Raw genomic sequence first — 24,326 nt, forward strand, 5'->3', positions numbered from 1 at the left:
GAGAGCCCAGTTCCTCCCTGTCTCCCTGCCCTGCATGCACCCGCAGCCATGCTGGCAGTGCTCCATTTCCAGCTCCGAGCCTGGGGACATGGGCAGCAGGCAGGCGCCAGATCACACACACTCAAGTCAATCACCTGCTCTCCTGAGCAAATGCAGAATATTTGGGTTTGTTCCTCTCAAGCAACAAGGATTAGGTTGTCAGAGCTTTTTGTAAGGGCCTTAAGTCACTTTCTCTCTTACCTCTGTTAAGGGTATGAATGAGTTTCCTGTGATTTTGCAGTGTTCATTAAATCAAAGGAAAGTACTTTTATGAATGACCAAAATGAGAGGAAAAAATTATTCTATTTGAGGTACTTGGCTCCATATACAACTTGATTTTTTTCCCCCAGATTTAGGAAAATGTAATTTGTTTCCACATGAGAAGGTTGCTTATGTTTTCAACAGGTTCCAGTGGTCTGTGTTTATAGGGTAAGATTGAAGATTATTCAGCTGAACTTCTGAAGAGTATATAAAGCATCTATTTTAAAACATCCTGTATGCAGTTAAATCCCTGGGAAATGAACGGGGCTCCACACCAGCCTCAAGAACTGCTTCAGGGGGCTCCATTGCAGGCCATGGATGTTACTTTTCATTTTGTCATTCTGTGTGAAAATTTGTTCTTTCATAGCAAAACCTAATAAAATTATAAAATCAAAAACTCAGTTTTAATACTGAACATTACCAGGTTTGTTAATTGTACAATTTTATTTAAATATATCATCTTTCAGACTCTCTTTTGAACCTCCACACCTTTCTCTGGATGGGTGATTAGGTCCATTAGTGAAAGCTACAGATATGCCCCGGAGATTTGAGAATATTCCGTATGTCTCATCTCTTATGTAATTGGCCTTTTATAGCTTAATTTTTCATTGAAGACATGTTATTTGCTTCAGTGTGTTGTGTTGGAAGAAATCTGACTTCAGGCACTTTAAAAAGTACGTGATGTTTCTTTCATACCATCATATCATACGTAGCAAAAACCTTTAAGTCAGACTTCAAAGTTGGAGGCTGACTTTAATCAGTGTGTAATGCCCAGATTTTCCTGGAGGTACTGCTGTCTACACACTGGGGTCTTCATCTTGCAGGTCTATAATGTATTTCTAGTTACTAGACTGTGTTTTAGGTAAATGCTCTTGATTTGTATTTTCATTTTCATATGTACATGCCTTTTGCTTAGGAACAAGAAATACTTATTTTTTAGAACTTTATCCTGTTGGTAAAATATATAGAAATAGTTGGCGTCTATAGAGAATGAAGGCTACTCTTCTTTCATTAGGAGTTGCATGCCAAATTCGAGCTAGTAATCTAAATTAGAGATCTACATTACACTTCGCAGATACATTTATTTTAAAGCAAAGCAAATTCAAATAAAAAGTTACATTGAAGTAACAACTGCTTTTTTTTTGACCTCAGGCTGCCCTGAGGTACGGCCTTTGGTACATAAAGACCGCAGGCTATTTCAGTTAAAAAGTGTCTGAAAATGGAATTTAGGAAACAGGAAAAATAATAGCTGTAAGATTTACAGTTAAATGGCACCTATAGAACTTCATTAAGGACAGTGGCTACTGATACTCAGAAAACAGATGTGGTTACAGACCAGCTCATCTTACTTTCTAAAGAAAAAAAGTGAAGTATGGAGGGTAGGAAGAGAAGATTGACATCAGACATAAATGCTTTTTGTAAAAATGTGTGCACTCCTTTCTACATTTTATTTTTGTATTCTTACAATCTTTATAATAAAGAGATAATTTTGCTTTTAACACTTACAAAAGGAATTCCAGAAAGAGCAGTATGTTCTTGTGTAACTAGATAATAACATTTAATGAGTAGCCCCAGTGGTGCCTGTATGGTGAAAAATAGTGTCTGTTCAGGAAGCACTGCAAGCTCAGTTCCCAGATAAAACCATATTTTTTTTAAGTTCTAGTCTCAGGTGGTAAGTCTGTTCTCATGAATGAAGCAGGTCCAGCTCCTGCTGTCTGGGTAAATGGTACAGCAGGGCTTGTGTCTGCATGGCTGAGTCCTCCCCTCCATCCCCCAGACAGGCTGCAGCCTCTTGAGAACAGTCCTAGGTCGGTGCTGTCCCTTGAACTGGGTCCAGGTATTGCCTGGGAGGGCATGAATTGCAATGGCCATGGTCATGGTATGGGAAGGACTAGCAATTAAAGAGTCATGGGCCCTTGATCTGGACTTCTGTACTACACTTTCAGCATAGACATGTCCAATTATGCCTGGACTTCTAGGTGAATTGCAGCAACCATACCAAATAGAAAGACACTGGTTAGGAAAAAAAGTGGATAAACTGTGTTTAGGTCAGGCAGCAGTCTGACAAGCAAGCAGGACTGTGGTGTACACATGAAGGGTTTGAGACAAGGAAACAAGCGAGGTTATTTCATGTAATGCTATACCAAGGTTTGCTGAGACCTTGCATGCAGACAGTTGTCTACAAATTTTGGCACCACCTAAGAATAATGATAAGTATTACAAGTGCTGCAGAGAGGGAGAGCGGTGATAGAGTTCAAAGGGGTGCATTTTGAGCACAAGTTAGAAGGAAAATGTTTTTGTTGATGAAATGTGAGGATGTGATCCAAAGGGGCCTCTGACACTGATAAACTTTGTGCAAGAGCTTAGTGATGCCTATACTTTTAAGTTGTGTATAGTTTAGAGAGGGAGCAAGAAGAGAATGGCTGTTATCCCCAAACGAAAGAGGAACAGAGGCTGACAGTGAATGCAGCACAGAAAGAGTGTAGGTACACGGAGTGCTTCAAGTTGGAGGAAGAGGAATAGAAACTGCAGCAAAGAATGTGTCCCCAAAGGAAGGAGCTCTGTGACAGCCCCATAAATGCTAGATAAAGTGAGAAACAAATTTTCCAGGGTCACAACACTCTTCTTTTGAAATATTAAAATAATAATTCCATACACTTTCAGAATTACTAAGTAGATGTTTTTTGGAGTGTGGGAACAAGCTAGATTCCTGCCTGCTAAATAAGTCTTCTGGTTTAGAACAAGCTGTTTCAACCTTACCCAGGACAATTTGCCGTGTATGTATAGTTAGTTGAACACTAAGCAGCCTATGTGGCATCCCTCTGATGTTAAAACATGTTGCAGCTGATCCGGTACTGACACGAATACATTCCTTAAGGGGAGGGATAGTGATGCCTCAATTTGCAGTAACTTGTTGAACACCCTTGGGGAATGAATGAGAAAGAAACTAAATATTACACAGTGTCAAGCCTTAAAATGCTAGAGTATGTGTTTTAAATAAAGAGATTAGTTGAGTCTGCTAGTTTTGGCTTGCCATTTTGTAACTTGTAATTTATTGTTACCCAGCCTTAACAAAATGAAAATGTGAGTTTGGTTGCGTTTCCCCCCGCTTCCCACCAACCTCCATGTTCAGAAGCATGGTTGTTACTGTTTTCAACAGTTTTTGTTATGTAGAAGAAACAAACTTGGCACTAAGAAATGGCAATTTGGGAAAAGATAAACAGCATTTAGGATGATTAAAAATATTGACAAGCAGACATGCTTTTAATGTTACTTGCCTAAGTATGCGCATATATATAACTAATGGGTTTAGAAATAGCAAGTAACCTCAGCTGCAGTTTAATTGAATACACTCAGAAAAATTCTGAGATGACTCTTGGTAAAGGCTATATTAAAATAGAACTGGAAGTGGGCCTGCAATTTTAACATCTTGTGTTGTGGTGGTGGTTAGCCTTAGTGGGAATTAGATGGAAGACTTCCAGGCAGTTGGGTTGATTAATTTCAGATCTGGACTTAAAATGATCCCTGTGTTTGTTGTGCTGAATCCTACTGCTAAGTAGCAGCTGAATGAAAGGTAACAGTTTTCTTTTCGCAATAACTGAGAAGAAAAAAATATTAGGATGAAATTAAAGCTTTTTTCTTGCTTAGGCCAAATGGGAGTAAAGTGAAAAAATAAAGCTTTGGATTAAAAGGCCAGTTTTCTATTCAGTTTTCATCCCTCTCTTACTCTTTGATCGGTAAAGACCAGGACACCAAAGGGTGTTAGAAACCTTTATCCAAAAGGGTGTGGTGTGTGAGCAGTGGTGGCGTATGTGCCCATGATAAATTGGGCAGGGAGAGGTCTTGGTCTTCTGGAAATGCCTTTCACAAATTTGTGGCACAAGGAGCAGTGGTTGCCTCCAAGACAGGATGGCACAAGGAACCTTTGGGAAATCTTTTGAACTCATTGTGGTACCTCATCTTTCTTCCCTGTTGGTAACTATTAATCCCACTGGGAAACTAGTGTGTCAGGCAGCTGCTGCTGGGGTCTGGAGGGAGTTTTCTCAGGGAGCAGAACAGAAAAATAATTTGGTTGGGTTTCTTCATTGTCTTTTTGGTATTCAGACACTCCATGGAAAAGTACATTATTTATGGTTATTTCTGTAGATTGCACAGTGTGGGTTGAGGTTAACAGCTATGAGCCTTGCTCCTATTTAAATTTTATTATAGGCAAAAATTTGGCAAAGCTACTATACCTTTTCTGGTTTTGTAATGACAAAAACATCTCGTGTTACAAAGAGAATGTAAAATCTGTTTTTAAAGCTGGTGAAAGGACTGACTGAGATCCTTTCTAATTTCATTCATGTGTATACTGAGCTTGAAATCTACATTGCAAACTTACTGCCAAGTTTTGATTAGGGTTTTCAAGGCATGGCTAAAGCTGAACTCCACGTTTAACCAATAGGTCTTTGATGTTACAATGCCTCCATTGTGTCTTTATCTAAATCAATTGTATGGCAAGTTACAGGTAAAGTTTTGCTGTGCTAACAAAGGCGGCACAGAAGGCTTCAGTAGTTTTCTTAAACTTGGTGCTTGTCAAATCAAGGACATGCACGATAGAAGGAATTATCTGAATTAGCTGTGTATATTGTTAGGGGCTAAATTAATAAATCAGGGCAGCTGAGGGCTTTTAATCCTTACTTTCAGTGCAGTTAAAACATTCATTCTTTTTGTATAGGAAGTCTTGATATAACGTCTTGGGATGTCTGAAGAATAGATAGGAAGTGTATCTGTAAATAGTGTGCCCTTGTTGCACTGTCACTTGCAATAGTTTTTTTTTCGGAATTATTCATACTATCTGAAAATTTATATGAAGAATTATGAAAAGATAGACACAAAGGAGAGCTGAAGTGTTCAGATCACATAAGAATTGTTCAGTTCTTGAGAGAATAAAAAGGCATGATTGTTCATCTTCAGAGGGGCATTGAATGACATCTACAGAGGCACATAAAATAATGAATAGTACATGCATTCCTGTCATACCAACACAAGAGAAGACAAAACCAAAAAGTGTGTACAAGTCATAATGATCATGCGAAATACATTAGCGCAGTGTGTCATCGAGGCTGGGGACCTGTGGAGCTTGAGAAAAGCATTTGCCACATACTTGAACAAACAATATGCAGAGCTGTATTCAGCAGCATGCTTTTTGGTTTATCACAGTTGTAAGGATAAAACTTTTCTATAATGACAGTTTTCAATTGGAAAATTGTTTGCATTTTCCCTGAATTCTGATGTATTGCCTAATTTCAGTGATGACACTGCTCAGCTTCACCCAGTGGTTTGATGCATTGGGGTAATTTTTGTTTCACCATGTCATGTGTTAGCTGAAGATGTTATTGTAAAGTCTATGGTTGAACAGTCATTTTAGTCTCACATTTGAGATTGCATGAAATATTTTTCATATCTCCTCCCCAAAAAAAGATATTTCTGAAAAGTAGTCAAATATTTATGTAAACTACTTCAAGTAATCTGTGTCAGTTGGCCAAGACAGGAAGATTTCATGGAGTACTTTTCACCTCTTTCCCAGTCAAGAGCTGAATGATGAGCTATGAGACATGACATACCATGCATCTCCTTAATTATGGTGGTAAAATTTTGGTAACCTTTTTGAATTTGTTTCATACTAATTGAATGAGAAGATCTTCAAGAAGTCCTAAGCAAATCTTAATAGTGGTATAACTATAGATTAAAAGTCCTGCCTGTCCTTTGACTATTTCCTCTGAAGGACAGCTGCAGCCATTTCTTCTTCATTTAGATACTCTGTCAAAATTACGTCCAGGATGTATCGTTCGTGTTTAATTTTCTAGCTTTTCTACTCAAATGTTTGTGAGCAGTGTGCAAAACTATCCATCTAGCAGACCCATGAGCCCAGGGACCAGTGCCAAGGAGCTTCAGGCAACAAAGGTCACCTGTTTTAGACATCTGGACGTGTGGTTCAAAACTTACTTTTGCCAGTTGCAGATGCTGGCATGGAAATTAGTGCTCATGTTTCTGTACTGAGGTCTGAGACTGAAGGGTTCTTTCCCAACACAGAGCAAGAAACTCCATGAAGCTGGAAAACGTCATTTGTGATTGTTTTCCATAGATCCTTCTGAGGCAAATCCACATTTTTGTAAGGAATCCAGAGCTTCTGAAAGGGGGGTAGCCTAGGGTACAGTCGAAGATAGTGTTGATTCAGGAGATGATATTCTACCTCCTCGTCTCAGAATGGTGTTTTTGACACCAAGGAACATGCTACAGAACCTTGTGCTGTGTGTCTCTATTGCGGTCTTTGATTCTGGTGATGGAGGAGGTCTGTTCCTCCTTAATGCCACAAAGTCATACCTGCTTGCCATTTTTTAGCACAAGCTCTCCTCTTCCTCCTCTGTAAGTGATCAGGCTATGTGGAAGGAAATCTGAATTACTCTGGTCCCTGAAACTTGGGTTTCCAAGTTCTCTGAAATTGGGCTACTGAACCCAGCTAGTCCTATATGGCCTTTTTTTCCCATAAGACATAGCATCCTTTATATTGAAGCTCTGATGTGACAGTGGGGAAAATGATCAGGAAATCAACTGTGGTATACATATGCATTAGCAAAGGATATCTCTAACACTGTAACTAGATCTCATGGTCATGAAGCTGTATAGAGCACTGTGTCTGCAAACATTGGGCATCAATAGAAATGCCCACAAGGACAGTGCATGTTAGGTGAAGTCCAGGAGTCATTGCCATTGTGTTGATGCCTCAGTCTTTCCGAAGCAGGCTCTTTGGTACGCTGTTTTGAACAAGATTTAGATTTGTACTGGATGTGGAGACAAATTATAAGTTCCCAAAGGTTGACTCTGCATATAAACTGGTGCAAATATTTTTAGTGGTTTTGAAACTCTGTTAAGGGGTAGGTTAAATGGTAGGTGTTACTATATATTAGGTTAAATAATAAATAGATTTTGCTTCATCATCTCATTTGTAGAATTCCTGGGAAAGTAACAGGAGATAAATGTTAGAACAGATAGAGCTAAAATTTCTGTTTTACATGGTTGTTTGCTATCTTCTGATTCCTTTCAGTATCTCTATTGTTGTCTTTTTTAAAAAATGTGTTTTATGACTATGTATTCTGGCATGGTCTTTAATTTGTTTCAGTAGTCCTCCCATCCCTGAAAAACGTAGTAGTCTTTCTGGCACCTGGCCTTTTCAATTGTCTGTGAACAATGTAGCAAAGAATTTTTTAAATTTTTGTAAGCATTTTCTAATTACAGCAGTGGAAAAACTAACTGGACTGCAGTGACGTGTATGCTTTACTCTGCATATTCAGTCAGTTTCTCTGAGAGTTCTGTTTGAAACTCACTGCATTAATATTGCTGCTCAATATAAGCCAAGAAAGAAATATCCTTTTAGTATCAGATATTAGTTAGAGGCCAGAGTTTTGACTGAAACACAGTTGTGCAGATTAAACAGCTTGAATAGTTCATGTAAATAACTTCAGGCTTGTCAGTTAGCCTCTTGAACTTGTTTAATAGTATTTTCATGTGGAATATTATACTCTGATGTATATATATCTTAATAAAGTTAAACATTGCTGTAACTTGGGCAACTGTCATCCGGGAACAGTGAAGCGAAGGATGTGGTTTCTTCATCATTGCCTGGGAAAATAAAAGTTCAGTTAAATACCTTTTTCCACTTTGAAATATCAAATTCCCTTCAAATCTAACCTTTTATTTTAATGGGTAAATATTATAGCTGCTAGTTTGGATATTGAACTGTTTCACTATGTGTTAGGGTCTGACTATGGGAAAATCTACATGTGCCTAACTATTTATTATGCATGACTCTTTGATTTCAAGGAGTCTTTGCAGAGTAGAAAGCTTGCATTAGATCCATGTAACTTTAACTTGCATTATAAACCCCTTTGTTTCTTCATGCTGTTCTGCACATATGGTTCACATGCTTCTCTTTGTGGTGCTAGGTATTTGTTTTCTTGAATTGATCATAATTTTGTCAGCTTCCTAATTGAAGTGATGTTAATCACACCTTTTTTTTGCCTTACTTCTGATACAAATTGTGTCTAATTTCGAACACCTACACTAAGATCTCGATGGCAGGCACCAATCTTTTTATAAATGAAATGATTAATGACTCACAATGTAGAAGCCAAACCCCTTGACTTAGGTGCGGCTGCAGCGGAGCATCTCCTTTGAATGGAATGTTCCAACTCGGCTGGTGTTTGGGATGTTTATGTGTGTGTTTTGATGGCAGGGGCCCAGCCCGCTGAAAAATCTGCCATAAGATGACTCACAATATTATGACAGAAGGTAGAGTCATCGTCTTTTACTTAAAGTGCATTTAATTTAATTTGTTCTTGACTACATATAAAACCACTTAATAGTGCTATGCAAATTGATATAAAATATATTTGTAATACGTGACAAATAGCTTCTACAAAACTTGTGTATTTTGTCTTTAGTCTTAAAAATGAAAACATTTGCCATGATGGATGATGCTTTTAAATTTAGTGCTTGCTTCAATTAAGACAGTTAAATAAATACATATTAGAAGGATACTCATCACAGCTGCAATTTAAGCAGTTAGTAGTATTTCAGAATTGAAAGGAGAAATGAAATGCTAAAGATAATGGAAAATATTTGTAAGCCCCACAACACTTGCTGTGCACAGTCTATGCTCAGTTATACCAGATTCCCTTGATCCTTCAGAGAAGGATGGTGATCAGTGATCTCAGCACTGAAATCCCTGCGCACGCTCAAATGCAAATTCCCATGTACGCAGTTAGTGGGCAGGTATCTCTGCAAGCTTGCAGCAGCTCAGAGCGACTTTTATTTTTATTTAAAACTGTGAGAAAACACTCTTAAACAAAAGTAGGACAATGTGGCAATTAGTGATTTCCTGAGCCATGTTTTTTGGATGCATTTTTCTGGGGTTAAAAAAAAGTCTTTTACTGAGCTGTGGGAGGTAAGCTCCTTCTGTGGCTTTGCAACATATCCCTCTACTATTTGGGCAGGGGAAAGGGTGACCTGCAGAGGGCGGAGGCCCCAAGCCCCCAGCAGCGTGCACTTCCCATGGCCAGTACCAGGTGCTTTTGCATTCGAGTCGTAATACCTGTCTTTACCCTTTTATAAGCCATCAGTGTGCTTGTTCTCAGTCAGCTGTTGAGCCTTCTGTCTGCTTCAGAAAACCAAAGGCAAGCACTATCAAGACAGAGGCAAATGCTGTCTTCTGTAGTATTTTCTGGTAGATCAAGACTTTAGATAAATATAGGCTGGTTCTTTAGATAAATATAGACCAGTTAATCTAGGTTGGTAGTGTATAGTTAACTGAAACCAGCAGTATTCATTGCAATTTTTTCTTGCTGTTGTTAAAGGGGAACCGGAATAACCCTATGCTGGTAGCAGTTGCAGGGATGGGAAAGCATGTTTAAAAGGGTGGGAGGCATCTCAGCATCTCACAGAGTGGGTTCTTCAGCTGGGGGCTAAAGCCACAGCACTGATGTAAAATGATGTATTATGCAACAGCAGTTATTTTTATTGTTTTTTACCTGTATCTTAGTGAGAAAAACCTTACTTCTTCGTCTAAATGGAAGTTCTGTTCTAAGGAGATTATCATGTCAGTGTGTCTGCAGCTTGCAGCTCGTTTTCTGGGAATAGGGAAGGCTTTTACAACAACTTGTTCTTTCTTGTTCTGAGAGTTGGCAATCGAACAGGCAGCATAAGTGATTCTTGGGCCATTTTTATCAAGTGTGAAACAAACATAAAGAAGGCAGGTGAAAAAAAATAACCAAACCAACAGTGTACACTTACAAAAACCTGCTTCTCTTGTCAAAACTGTGCTGTGAAAGCCATCTTTATTACTGTCTCCATTATTGTGGCTGAAATAAGAGACTGGAGTGCTCTGCTTCCCTTTCTAGTATTGTCTTTTATTTTTCATGGATTTTCTGTGCTGCTAAGAGCAATGGATGATATTGGTTTCGTTGCATTGTTTTCATTGCACTGAAATTCAGAGAAGAATGGCATGAACTTCATCATGCTCCCACTAAGCATATTGGAAGCGGAAAGTCCCGCTGGTTTGGGAGGATTATGTTTCTTTTTACACCGCTTAAGTTTTATTATTAATTAAATGTTCTTTCAAGAAATAATAGGTGCTGTATTGTTATCTTCCTTGTAGACTTGTCTTCTAAAGAGCATGAGGAAACCAGTGATTCTAAATGGCTGAAAAGAAATAAATTTTTATTTACAGTCCCTTGTAGTTAATTCAGAGACAAGCTTGTATTGAGTTTCCCAAAGTTAATACCATTTTGCGATCAAGGGAATTTGGGGTGTTGCCAAATGAAATGTTATCATTTGTTTTGAACAATGTGATATTTAACAATTTCATTTCTCTCTGTTGGAATTATTTAAAGCTTCTGCTAGGTAAAACTAAGAAAATAGTTTCTCCAGAAACAAAAATTGTAAAATTTAAGGACTAAAACTTCACTAAAAGTGAAGTTAGTTCACTAAAATGTATGTCATATTTTTGTCTTCTGGGGTTTTGGTTTAGGTTTTTTCAGTGTGGGTCTGGTTTTCAGTAGCGTAGGATTTCAGTAGCAAAGGTTTCAGAGCCTTGTGACTCTAGCTGACTTCAGTGGGATAAGTTTTTGCTCAGGATCTTTGAAAATCCCTCCTTCCTTTTAGTTGTTATGGCTAAGAGGATTCCCGGTGGTGAAGGAAGCAGACAGTAACATTCTGCCCCGAGAACTGCAAGATCTAAAAGCCAAGCACCACATAGCGAACCTAAAGGACAATATTAATTTTAAAGTTTTACATTAATTTAAAACATTAAAGTAGTGATGTTGGTACAGGATAATACTTATGGGCCTTAAAAATGTTTATAGGCAAGATTGGCTTAAGACAAGTGAAAACAGGAGTTTTGTGGCTGGCAGTGGAGTTTAGCAGGATGAAGGTGTGAGGGTGTACGTGCATGGGGCTGAGTGCTTTCTACAAGACAACTGACAGCAATGTGTATCTGAAAGCAGGGCTTCAATGCAGTTTGAACAAGTCTTCTTTAAAGCCCAGTAAGAATACTTGTCTTCCAAGTTAAAGTGATATTTTTGTGACTGAACTTGTTTCTGTATGGGTTTTGACATGTGCTGAAGGGTTTGATGCAGAATGACTAAAAACTTGTAAAGGCAGTAGAAATGAAGTTCCTCACGTAAATGAGTCCTAAGAGAAAAGTGAGTTTAACCTCCTCAAGGGCAGTGAAAAAGACAAGGCATGATAATACAATGGCAATGCACATGAATAAATATGCATAAGAAAATAAAGATATATATATATAAGGGATGGCTAGAAACTTTGGCTTGTAGATAAAGAAAAACTGATAGTGTTGTAGTTACCTGCTGCTTGTGTTTATCAGTTAGCACTGACCTCAGCTTGTTCACATGATTTTAATGAAATCCTTTTTTAATGAAAACTTTGTTGCTGTATCCATCCAGGCTCTTGGTTTGATTTACTAATACAGCAGTGATTGAAAACCGGTAAAGAGTTGTAATCAAGTGTTACTGTTTTTATTTGACAGGCCGGACCTGATAGACATGAATACCGTTGCTGTTCAAAGCAACCTTGCAAATTTAGAACATGCTTTTTTTGTAGCAGAAAAACTTGGTGTTGCCAGACTTCTGGATCCTGAAGGTAAGATAGCTGCAAAGGGCTTTGTTGCAAAAACCCTAACATTAAAATAAAATCCAATCTGCCTGCAGGTTGTAGCGTATTTGTGGGCATTCTTACAACTACGTGATAAAGCGCTGCTCTGTCTTGCTCTTTTAGATGTTGATGTTTCCTCACCTGATGAGAAGTCAGTAATAACTTATGTGTCATCACTTTATGATGCATTTCCCAAAGTACCAGAAGGTGGTGAAGGCATTGGTGCAAATGTAAGTAGGAGAAAAATCCTTGTGCAGTGTCTGAGCTTCATTAATACGATTCTTGGTTTCAGCTCCAGAATGTTAGCTGGATCTTCCGTAGGGCTGCTGTCACACTTCTCTTTGACATGATTTTCTAGGTTGAGATTTTAGAGGCTTAGCAGCTATGTCATGTTCTGGACATGAAAATATTCATGCAAAGAGCTTAACTAAAAACAATATACCTGAAGCTGGAGAAAGATAGAGTCAAAGTTCTTACTCTTCAGTCATGGTTGTGCCTAGAGGTTGTGCCTCTCTGATTATTATCAATTTTAAGTTTATTAAACTAGAAAATTTTGTGTTTTCTGTGGAATTATTTGGGACCAAAACTGAAGACTGAAATCGTATATTTAAGTGAGCTATAATGAGCAAGTATATTGTTTCAGAATTGCAGGGTTTAGAAATCTCTTTTCTATGTGTGTCAAGACCTCAGACTTCAAAGATAAAGCAAAAATGAGCTCTCAGATGATTTTTTTTCTGATCTGTAATTTGGGTTGTGCTTTGGTAGGATGTTGAAGTCAAATGGGTTGAATATCAGAATATGGTGAACTACCTCATGCAGTGGATCAGACACCATGTCACGATAATGTCTGACAGAACCTTTCCCAACAATCCTGTGGAATTGAAGGTGAGGTGTGGCGTCTTAAACTCCTTGTTGGAATGACACTTTATCTCACTGACTGAAAGCATGCTTGAACAAATGAAGTGCTTGTTGATTTATACAATCAAATCAACTGTAGAACAGTACTACTCCTTAACCTTTTCAAAGAACAATAAATAAGTTACTAACATATGAACAATCAAAAGCAAATATTTAGCTTGCCGCTGATCATTTTTTATAGAACTCAAGTAGAACAGTATGAGAACATAAGCTTACGAAGGATATTAGGAGAGGGTTTAGAGAGTAAGGTTACATTGACTGTAAACAAAAGTTGATGATGGTTTTTATGTTTCTGTAGGCACTTTATAATCAATATTTACAGTTTAAAGAAACAGAAATTCCACCAAAGGAGACAGATAAATCAAAAATTAAACGTCTGTATAAACTGCTAGAGGTAAGTCTTAACATGCATTGAAATATATAGAAGTTCTCTTTCTGTGGCTTAAAATAACAAATATGTATGAATTGTTAAGGTCTGGATAGAATTTGGACGCATCAAGCTTCCTCAAGGCTATCATCCAAATGATATAGAAAAGGAATGGGGAAAGCTTATTGTTGCCATGCTGGAAAGAGAGAAGACCCTTCGGCCTGAAGTGGAGAGGTACACTAGTGAATGTTTGACAGGCTTGGTTAATATATTTCCTGTTATTTTAACCTGTATTGAAAATTGTAAATGTCTTCCTCCATGATAACACCTACATTGTTTTTCTAGATCAAGTAATCCTGCCTTTGTTCAAGGCCTCGAGTTCTTTACCTACTTCATAAAGCAGGTCCAGATATAACTAACTTGGGTGGTCTCAGAAGATCACGATGAATAGTGTTTGTGCCTCAGATCATCAAAGCACTTAAACAGATATATAACCACCTTCTTTGTACAGTTAGTCAGAGCTAGGTTCATATCACTTTGCACTCTGATTTGGCCTTGATTTCATATAAGCAACATCCTCATCCTTTACATGAAATGTATCTTTCACTTGGTGAGCAGCATTGTGGGCTAACATCTCGTTCTGAGGTTGTTTAAAAGTTGGTTGTAGTCAAGAGCACACAAAGCGTTTAGATGTGCAAAGCGTAGAGTAGTCTTCCATGGCAGTAGAATGTGTGACACTGTTTTGTACGTCACTAGTAACATACTGGGCATGTTTAAAATCTTGATGCAGTCTTTGAGCATTTCTGCTTTATAATGGTACCTCTTTTGAGTTCTGTGGCAGACACAGTTGCTATACATTCATTAATTAAATACCCCCATTTTATTTAACTCTTAAGTTAAATGATTCTTTGGGCTTCTACTTGGAGGTAGATATAGATACCTGGGTCTGGATTCATTCTGCTTAACTTTAAGCATCCAAGGGAGACACCTAAGATCTGAATCGCTTTCTAGAGAATCCTGGCACTGACTTTCTGGTAACAATAGGGTGATCATTCTCTCTGGTTTAGGTACTTGAAATTAGGTGTGAAGAATCCAGACCATTGTGTAGGAAGTCCTCAGAAAGACAGATTTTAGCAAGAGAAGATTCCAAAGACAGTCAGAGTCGATTAAATATGTGTCATGCTTACAAAAGCCAGAGCATGATGGAAATGGCAGATTCAATTGGAGGTGTTGATTCACAGCATCCTGCTGTGAAAGAAGTTCCTTCAGAGAAATAGAAAGTTGTCCCCACCATGCAGAGCAGGACACTGGAAAGCAGCGAAAGAAATACAGCCTGCTAGATCTTGTAGGTTAATCTGTCCTGACCTGCCAAAAGCAAAGTTAGTGCCACCCTTCGCCAAAAGGCAAATTCATATTTGCAGAAAGCTGCATTATCTTTGTTGAGAATGTGTATAAATGACATTAGTTTATTTCTTTCTTATTCAGATGGACTGAGCACAGGTAGACAAACATAAACATAAACTCCTTCCCGTATTTCCGGGTTAGTAAACACACTTAAAGTGACGGATCTTATCGTGGTGGTCACTATGTGTGGTGGTCACTGTAAAATGAGAGCTAAAAGTTGATTAAGTGATTCTTAGTGAGCAAATTAAAGTTGTCGGTTGATCTGGACACAAGAACTTGATCCATGTTTCTTGTATTGGTTATGAGTGCATCTCGCTAATATGAGTTGTTGATACAGCTCCTGGAGTGGGATTTGGTTGTGGCAAAAACGTTACCTCAGCTAATACTGAAATTTGGCAAGTACTAAAACTTTGTTTGCAAGTCTCGTGGATGCATCTGAGAGTATCAACACAAATATACAACGTGTGGCCAGACTGGTGTATGGGATCAAAATTAATATGATGTCAGTGAGGAGAGTGCCAAACTGAGCTCTAGTTTGCAAAACTAGCTGAGTTTGGCATTACTGCAGGGGTGTGTCTATGCCTGTGCTATGCTGTTCTGCGTAAAAACAGTCAAGTTATGGTGTGGGTGTGGTTTTCAGGAGATCCTGAAAGCACCCCCTGCTTTTAATACTGAAAAAGTCACCCCTAACCCAAATTCTGACTTAAAGCTTAAACTTAAGGGCAATGATCAGATTTTTCTTACTTGTTTTGTGGTCAAAACAGCAAGAAGCAATTAGCTCTGAATGTGGAAGAAGTTGACAGGAAATTTGCAGAAGGACAGATTAGTTAGTAAATGTGCATACTTGGACAGTGGAGTAATGACAGTGGGTTAGATGGTGTACAGGTGTCTCAAATTAAATTGTTATGAGCTGATTAACCATGATATTCCCCCAGGTTTATTGTGCAGTTCCATGTGAAGGAAAAGGAGTCAGCCCAATCTAGAGGTGTTTTGTACCGTACTGTGGAGCATTGAGTTCTCACTTCACTCCTTTTTGAAACTTTTCATTGAAGAGTCTGAGAAACACTGCAAAGACTTCTTTAAGTTCTTATTTGGCTTATAGACATTTAGTGACACTTAAATAAAATATTTGGCACGCCTGTTTCCTAGAGACGCCCTAATGTTGCTGCCTAGTCTGTACTTGCAAAGCTTTAATGCAAGGTAGGGAAGCCAAAAGCAAGGTAGCGTACATAGCCTCAGGTAAAATCCTTTGAAGAGCTGGCAGAATATTAATTGCTGGGTTTTGAATATGCATACTGAAGCCTATTTAAAGGAGGAGTGCTAGGTGTTTCAAAAGCCAGTAGTGAAATTTCATCCCTAGGAGCTGTACATTTTGTAGGAGTTTTATCTTTTCATTTTTCAGCAAATGTAAACAGCCAGAAGGACCGTGCTCTGGATGTAAAAATGAATAGCAGTAGTTATAGCTATCATAGCAGTGATTCACTGTTTAGCAACAGTACTAGTGCTCGAACCAGTGTTGATTCTAATGAGAATTTCCTTTCTGTTAATTGTGGTCCCACACTGATTAAATCTTGTATAAGCTTTGGTAATGGCACCTTAGAAGGAAACAGGTAACTTGCATATATATTTGTGCTTTGTGTTAGATGCTGTTGGCTTGTTTGTTTGTTTTTAAAGTCATGCAACATGTCTAGTAAATATAGATAATGTTAATACTTACTAATTTTTCTGAAATACTTTGGCATCACCTAGGCTGGAAATACTGCAGCAGATTGCAAACAGAATTCAGCGGGACAGCCGGAGCTGTGAGGACAAACTAATACTTGCCCGGAATGCTCTGCAATCTGTAAGTTAGTCAGTGTTGTCTGTGTTCATGAACTTACTGCAATGGAATGGCTACTTTTAAAAAAAAAAAATCTTTAGGATTTTTTAGTCCATACTTAACAGCTGCTACTTTTATTTTTGTTGTGCTGTTATTTTTACTTTAGCATTTCTTCAACAAATTCTAGACTAAATTCTGTTAGATATTTTTTTTGTCACTAGTTAGATAAAATGCTTCACAATTGTTTCAAGACCAGTAGTTTTTAGAAAAATCTTAGGCTTTCTTACAGCTCATCTCTCTCTGATTTAGCTGCTGGGCTTAATGGCTTTCTCTTATTTATTCAGGACACCAAGCGATTAGAGTCAGGGCTCCAGTTCCAACATGAAGCAGAGTTAGCTGGATATCTTCTTGAATCTGAGAACCTTCTCCGCCAGCAAGTGATTGATGCCCAAATTCTTATTGATGGAAAATACTATCAGGCAGACCAGCTTGTGCAGAGGTACTTTACAGTGTATTTATATGAATAAATAAATGTCCCAAATATGGATACCCACTATGGACAACATTTTCAAATCTTTATGAATAAACTTCGCAACCTGTCACTGGGCAACCAAATAAAGATTATCAGCTATTCTGGTGGGTACATTGCCCACAAATGTTGTTGAAGACAGAAGGAGCTGTTTGTACTCATCTGCGAAAATGAAGTAATCAACCAGAATCTGACTTACATGTGTATTGTTTACTAGATATCTGAGTGTAAAGATGTTGGCTTTTTCTATTGCACCAAAAATGCTTTTAAAATTCACTAACTTTGATTTTAAAAATGGAAGCGAGATTTCTGGTGATAGCTGTAGATGCCTTAACAGGTAATAAGTGTGGTAACATTAGCTTATATGTGGCAGTGTGTACGGTCTTAGCAGAAAGATGCATTTAAATGGCATAATTCAATCTTTTTAAGAAGTGGCTCCAAAGTTTTTCAGGATTCATCCTGGAGTGGGTGAGATCAAGCACAAAACAGCTCCTTGGCAGTGAACTGCAAGTGTTTGATCTACTGCAACATGTAGTATCTTGTAAGATTTCTGCTTTGCTGACTGTTCCCTGGAATTGTGTATGGCGCATGCTAGTGCCCATATCGTGCTGATTTTCTGGTCATTGCCCGATTTCTGCATCTATTTTCTGTATTTATAGAAGTGTAAGGTGACATACCCTATACTTTCTGATACAAATGCTTATTTATTAATATTTACGAACAACTGAAGTGTAAGAGATCATGTGATTTCATACTGCTATTCAGTTCAGCATAATAAACCTTAATCATAAGCATTGATTGAAATGATTTTATTTATTTATTTTCTTTTATTTTAATAGAGTCGCAAAACTTCGTGATGAACTGATAGCCATACGGACCGAATGTTCTTCCGTGTACAACAAGGGGCATGCACTGACAACAGAGCAGACAAAGCTGATGATATCAGGAATAACTGAAAGCTTAAACTCAGGATTTACAACAAACTTAACCCCTGAATTAAATGCTGCAATGACCCAAGGTTTAACACCTACTTTGACTTCTTCCAGCTTGACATCTAGCCTTTCATCAGGTCTTACTTCCAGATTGACACCAACCATCACTCCTGCTTACGCACCAGGCATCCCACCACGGTTAATTCAAAGCTATGTGACAGGAGTAGACAGTGGGACTCTGCAAACACTCAAACTGATGCAAATCAGAAAACCTCTTATGAAATCAGCTTTTGTGGATCAGAATTTAACAGAAGAGGAGGTTAACATGAAATTTGTCCAGGACCTATTGAGCTGGGTGGAAGAAATGCAGGTAGCAATTTTTACAGAAACAGTCTGCTTTTAATTATTATGTTTACTCCTTGTAGATCGTGGCTGATTTTCCTTCTTGCTTGTAAGGTGCAACTTGATCGAGCAGAATGGGGTTCAGATTTACCAAGTGTTGAAAGCCATTTAGAAAATCACAAAAATGTCCACAAAGCTATTGAGGAATTTGAATCCAGCCTTAAAGAAGCTAAAATCAGTGAGGTACGGCACCACATTTTTTATTTCTTTGGTTACTTTCTTACTGGGTGACCCATATGTTGAATTTTAGAATGGGTTTCACGGTCTTCTTTACTTTTACTTCTGACCTCTAGATGACATGTCATGAAATCAGGAGATCTAATGGTTTAACATATCTAACCTTTTTGTTGTCTTTTGACCTCGTATACCAAATACAGATCCAAATGACTGCCCCTCTTAAACTCAGTTATGCAGAAAAATTGCACAAACTGGAGAGTCAGTATTCAAAACTCTTGGTAAGTTTGTCATACCTCTTCAATGTTCAGCTTTTCAGTGTACATCATCTTTGATAAGGGATGAGGTTTAAATTCTGATTTTTGTAAATCTTTTTTTTTCTTTTTAATAAAGAACACATCGAGAAATCAGGAAAGGCATCTAGATACTCTTCACAATTTTGTGTCTCGTGCTACTAGAGAGCTGATATGGCTGAATGAAAAAGAAGAGGAAGAGGTTGCATATGACTGGAGTGAAAGAAACCCCAATATAACAAGAAAAAAGGAATACCATGCAGTATGTATTGCTAGCATAATCCAGAGGGAATAATTAAATTATCTTTAAGAATTTAAGAGATTTCTGAAACTTCTCTATCTTTTTTTTTGTCTGGAAAAAAAGGAGTTAATGAGAGAGCTTGATCAAAAAGAAGAAGTTATTAAATCGGTACAAGAAATAGCCGAGCAATTGCTTCTTGAAAATCACCCAGCGAGGCTAACCATTGAGGTAAGTTAGTAAAAACAGCACACAAACATGAAAATAATTTTGTGATTTAATAGATTTGGGGAGAAAAGAAAGGAAGTGGTAACTCACAGGAAATTAAACAACAAGACTCTGAATAATGGGGCCTTTTTTTTTCCTCTTTGGCATCTCTGTTGTATCTATCTTCCAGTTTCCAAAAAGTAAAAGCACTTCTGTAAAGTTATGGTTATGTCTTGGGTTGCTTAGATAAAATCCCCCTAAAGTCTAAAATGAAAATTTCCAGAGTTGGTCCGTACAGACATTTCTGGTCACACATGCAGCTTCTAGAGTTATTGATACAAATTGCATTGGCAAACTGAGGGCACAGAACAGTCCTTAGGTTATTTCTCTCCTGTTGGATTGAAAGAAGTTTCAGTAGAGCTTTTCTAGTCGCTTGCTGTATGTACGAGTTGCTATTATGGTTTAGGGTTGATTTCAGAACTTTGTTGTCAGTGAATTATGGAACTTGTTTGGATGTTAAAAATCTGACCAGGTGATGTGATTTACCAGGCTTGAATCAAGTTCTGTATTACAGGTAAACAGTTTACAGAAAATTTATTGTAGCTGTTGTAGAGTCATGAGTTTTCAAAAGAGAATGTAAAATGCTTTTCCCTGTAGATCTTCAAGAAAAGAGCAAATACAGACAGTGGGTGGTAAAAATGGAAACAATAAAAAGCTGGTTTATTATATAAGAATGAAAACAGAGAGGATGGATTTTTATGGTTCTTTAGCTCAGTGTGTTTATATCTGCATAAATTGGAAACATGAAGAAAACTGGCTCCCTTCCTTTCTTCTCATAACGCTTACTTTGAATAATAAATGACTTTAGGTACTAATGTGGTGAATTCTATTCTTTAAAAGTATATGCTGTTCTAATAGGTTCTTGTCAGTATAATATAATTAATATATGAATATATTAAAGGTACTTGTTATGAAACCAGGCCATCACAGTGACTATGCAGGTTATGATGTCTGCAATAATGCTATATTAGGACATTTAAAAAGAAAATAAAAAAAGAAATTTATGCCTTTTTTACAGAAGAATCTATGCATTAATGCATCAGTTTGAAATTCATTTAAGCCAATAGAAAAGCTCTTAGGAATTCCCCGATAATCATACGGAATTGAAAAATTGAGACCTTTGGCTGATTTCACAAAGTCTAGAGTACCCTCTGCTGGTGAACACTCGTGCAGTGCATCTTTAGTGATGGCACTGGACGGGCACCATTCGAGTAGGGTCATGTTTTTTAAATTCATGTGCAGCTGTTACACAAAATTACGCATTGCAGCGAGTCCTGATTAATTATTTTTATTGTGCATTCAGTGTTACTTTAATATCTAATTTGTATCCAAGGAAGAATCCAGCTATTTGGAATGAGTAAATAGAGCTTCAGAATCATAGACTAGCCTAGACTGGGGGAACCTCAGGAGATGTAGTCCAGCCCCGGCTTAAAGCAGTGTCAGGGCTTTGCTTGGCTGAATACTGAACTTGCCCGAGGATGTGGTGATTTCACAGCTTCTCTGGGTGAGTTTTTTGATGTTTGACTGTGCTGTAGCAATAGGATTTTTCTCATGTCTAATTGGAATTTTCCTTGCTGCAGCTTGCTTTTGTTTGATGAAGAGGTTAGGTTTAGATGTTTGTGTTTGCTACATTACTTCTATGATTCCTAAATTCTGGAAATGTATGCATGTTTTAATTTTAATTTCATTTTGTAAAATCTCGTCTCCTTTAAAGGCCTACAGAGCTGCAATGCAGACACAATGGAGCTGGATTCTTCAGCTCTGTCACTGTGTTGAGCAACATTTGAGAGAAAATGCTGCATATTTTGAGGTAAGAATGTGACACGTTTTAAGTTAGGACCATAGCAAAAAAGTTCCACTGAAAGTGCTAGTTGCTGTCTCTCAGTAGTTGTAGAATTGACATTTGTCATGTGCAGTCATTAGATAATGAGCCATGCTTCCGCAGTGTTACCACACCTGCATTGTCTTCACTACAGTTATATCAGTTCACAGCAGATGGAAATCTGGCCTGACGTTTTTTCATAGCGCTGCAGCTTCAAGTAGAGACTCTGAGAACGAAGCCGTGTTCTCTCCCTGTCATACACAACTGCCGTCAATACAGCTTTTGTGGATGATGTAGAGTGGAGGGTGGTTTGTGATGGCCAAGGTAGAACATTTTCTGGGTGTTTTTTCCAGGACTACCCAAATAGAAATGGAACGTACAGCATGGATAATAAATGGAGCAGAGGACACCCTGAGAGCAGACACATCCAATGAAACACCTTTCTGATTATCCCCTGTTTACATACTCAGCAAATGATGCAGTACTCAATTACACACTTGAGGATCGAAGATTTAAGAGTTTTTGTTTCTTGAGGAGAACTACTCTTTTTTTTTTTTTTACATTTAAATTGTAAAGATTAGTCCTTAGTGTCTTCTGGCTTGGTCGGGTGGTTGAAGAGGAAGGGGGGTGACATTCAGATGAGAAGGGTGAGAGCCCAAAGTTAGGAAATGGACACTGGAGAAGACAAAGTTGAGCGATTTGGGCTCCTAGTGGTAGGGGGAAGAAATGGGAAATCTGGATTTGAGAAATGAGGTTTGAGGGACAGAATGGAGTGAGGATTATCACAGGACATTTCCCTTCCGAATCGTTCTTAACCAGGACTGTAGTTTGGAGGTGCAGATGCCTGTGCAGAACTGCCAAGTTTGGCAGCTCACTTCCCCTCCTGCACAAAATGTTTGCTCCAGTGTGCTTGCTGAAGTTTGGAGCCAGTTTGCTACAGTTTGTAGGCTTTGTCTGTTCTTTATATATACAAGTAATTGTAATTCTCAGGCAAGCAAGAATCACTTCAGAAAATTTTTCCATTGCAGGAACAGTAATTAACCAAAGTTCAATAACTGCTGTATTAATTTTGCATGTAAATAGCACCGAGAGTAACTGTGTTACAACGTGTGCTTTCTTGAACAGTACATTTAGACATAAGATCACAAACAGTGTTGTGTGGTACAGTGGTCACTTCAAGCTACTAGAAAAGATTATTTTTAAAAAGACAGCACTTAAAGAAGACTTTATAGTGTAGCTGTTTGTATACTTTTTAGGTTGTTTAAAAGTAAACCAGATTTTTCTCTTATCCTAGTTTTTCAGTGATGCCAAAGAAGCCATGGAATATTTAAAGAATTTGAAAGATACCATATACCGAAAATACAGTTGTGACAGAACAAGCAGCCTTCATAGGCTGGAAGACCTTGTCCAGGAGTCTATGGTAAGAATGCAAGGATCCTATTAATGTGAGTTACAATTAAACAAGAAATGTGTAGATTATAAATATATTGGATATAAAAAAGGTGTGTTAAAATTACTCCTTTGAAGTGAAGGAATACAAAACGAAGATTTGGTTTTTAGAACTTATAATTAAATAATTGCATCTCTCCATGTATAATGACTGTTTTTCATACCCTTAAAATACATTTTTATTTATTTCTTTGTTTTTACAATATCAGATGTTGTGGGAAACCAGTGACTTCAGAAAGATGCTTTGTTCTTGTAAAATGTGTTACTTTTAAGGAACACAGTAAAATGAGTCAGGAAAAGAAAAGCTTTAACAGGATCAAAGAAGCAGCATTGTATTCTGGCCATCTCTTACGATGTGTTCTTTTCTTAACTGTTTTAGGAAGAAAAAGAACAACTCTTGCAGTATAAGAGCACAGTAGCAGGCCTTGTGGGGAGAGCAAAGGCAATAATTCAGCTGAAGCCAAGGAACCCTGACTGTATACTCAAAACATCCATCCCAATTAAAGCCATCTGTGACTATAGACAAATTGAGGTTAGAAACTTGAATTTACTCAAATCAATTACAAACGTGAGAATTCAGCTGAAGTTTCATTAATTACCATGTTCCTGGAGAACACTAGGCTCTAAATTTCTTCCACCCTAGTAAATAAGAGCAAATCCTCGTGTTGAACACTGTTTTTGTTGTTCTGTTGCTTATTTGTTGACACCATTTGCAGAAGTGCTTTCTAAAAGGATTGTGTAATGCTTAGCTCATTAAATTATTCTGCTTTTCTGTTAATACTAGATAACTATTTACAAAGATGACGAGTGTGTATTAGCAAACAACTCCCATCGTGCTAAATGGAAAGTCATTAGCCCGAGTGGTAATGAGGCTATGGTTCCATCTGTATGCTTTACAGTTCCTCCACCAAACAAAGAAGCAATAGATACAGCCAACAGGTAGGGATGAAACAAAAACACCCATTTTCTTTTAAAATTCATTTATATGAAGCTTGGGTTAAAATAATGTCTAACTTTTTTTCCCTTTTCATGTGTTACTTTCATCTAAAGTTGGAGTCTTTCTATGTTTCAGGATTGAACAGCAATTTCAGAATGTTCTGGCCCTTTGGCACGAGTCACATCTAAACATGAAAAGTGTGGTGTCCTGGCATTACCTGACAAATGAAATTGAAGCTGTTCGAGCTGGGAATGTTGCCTCGGTATGTGCTATGTCTAGCAAGAGCCTCTTAGTCATTTGCTGGGAAGTGGTAGGCTACACTTCCCAGAAATACTGTATAATCAACAATTTGCAGCAAAGAGATTGCTGCAAAAATCCCATCTTCCGTGTGGGAATAGCTGGCAGTGGCCAGTGCAACGTCCGGCCTTGATCTGAGTAGCCTTTACACAGAGGCATCTGGGGAAGGAGCAGAGAGGTTGTATTCTGAACACTACCTGTAGCCTTATTGCGCTAATCTCTCTAGTCTCCTGTTGTCAGCAGAGGGACAGGATCTCTTGAAAGCAATTGAACAGTGACTAAATCTGACTTTTTTTCTGGAAGAATTTACCTTCTACATTTATGTTGAAGATATCTGAGGACATTTGCTTCATTAGGCTAAGGTTGATCTTCATGAAAACCCCCATTATTTCCTTATGGTTGCAACTTCTTACTAACAATGGAATAACGGCGAAGTGACATTTAGTCTTTCAAGCTGAAGGCAGCTGAA

General features: G+C 37.9%; 1 protein-coding gene across 1 annotated transcript in view; it reads left to right on the forward strand.

Annotated features, from left to right (window-relative positions):
• DST (dystonin) overlaps positions 1–24,326 on the forward strand; it is a 313,178-nt gene that overhangs the window by 146,596 nt on the left and 142,256 nt on the right. The window contains exons 10-26 of the mRNA XM_082481488.1: positions 11,885–11,997; positions 12,133–12,239; positions 12,775–12,894; positions 13,226–13,321; positions 13,401–13,528; positions 16,448–16,541; positions 16,862–17,016; positions 17,886–18,348; positions 18,435–18,563; positions 18,758–18,835; positions 18,948–19,109; positions 19,212–19,316; positions 21,067–21,162; positions 22,469–22,594; positions 23,003–23,155; positions 23,408–23,562; positions 23,696–23,822. Coding sequence (XP_082337614.1) covers positions 11,885–11,997; positions 12,133–12,239; positions 12,775–12,894; positions 13,226–13,321; positions 13,401–13,528; positions 16,448–16,541; positions 16,862–17,016; positions 17,886–18,348; positions 18,435–18,563; positions 18,758–18,835; positions 18,948–19,109; positions 19,212–19,316; positions 21,067–21,162; positions 22,469–22,594; positions 23,003–23,155; positions 23,408–23,562; positions 23,696–23,822 — 2,407 coding nt within the window. The remainder of the gene's footprint in view (positions 1–11,884; positions 11,998–12,132; positions 12,240–12,774; positions 12,895–13,225; positions 13,322–13,400; positions 13,529–16,447; positions 16,542–16,861; positions 17,017–17,885; positions 18,349–18,434; positions 18,564–18,757; positions 18,836–18,947; positions 19,110–19,211; positions 19,317–21,066; positions 21,163–22,468; positions 22,595–23,002; positions 23,156–23,407; positions 23,563–23,695; positions 23,823–24,326) is intronic.

The sequence above is a fragment of the Vanellus vanellus genome (assembly GCF_965231255.1).
Source record: "Vanellus vanellus genome assembly, chromosome: 3".
Lineage (NCBI taxonomy): Eukaryota > Metazoa > Chordata > Aves > Charadriiformes > Charadriidae > Vanellus > Vanellus vanellus.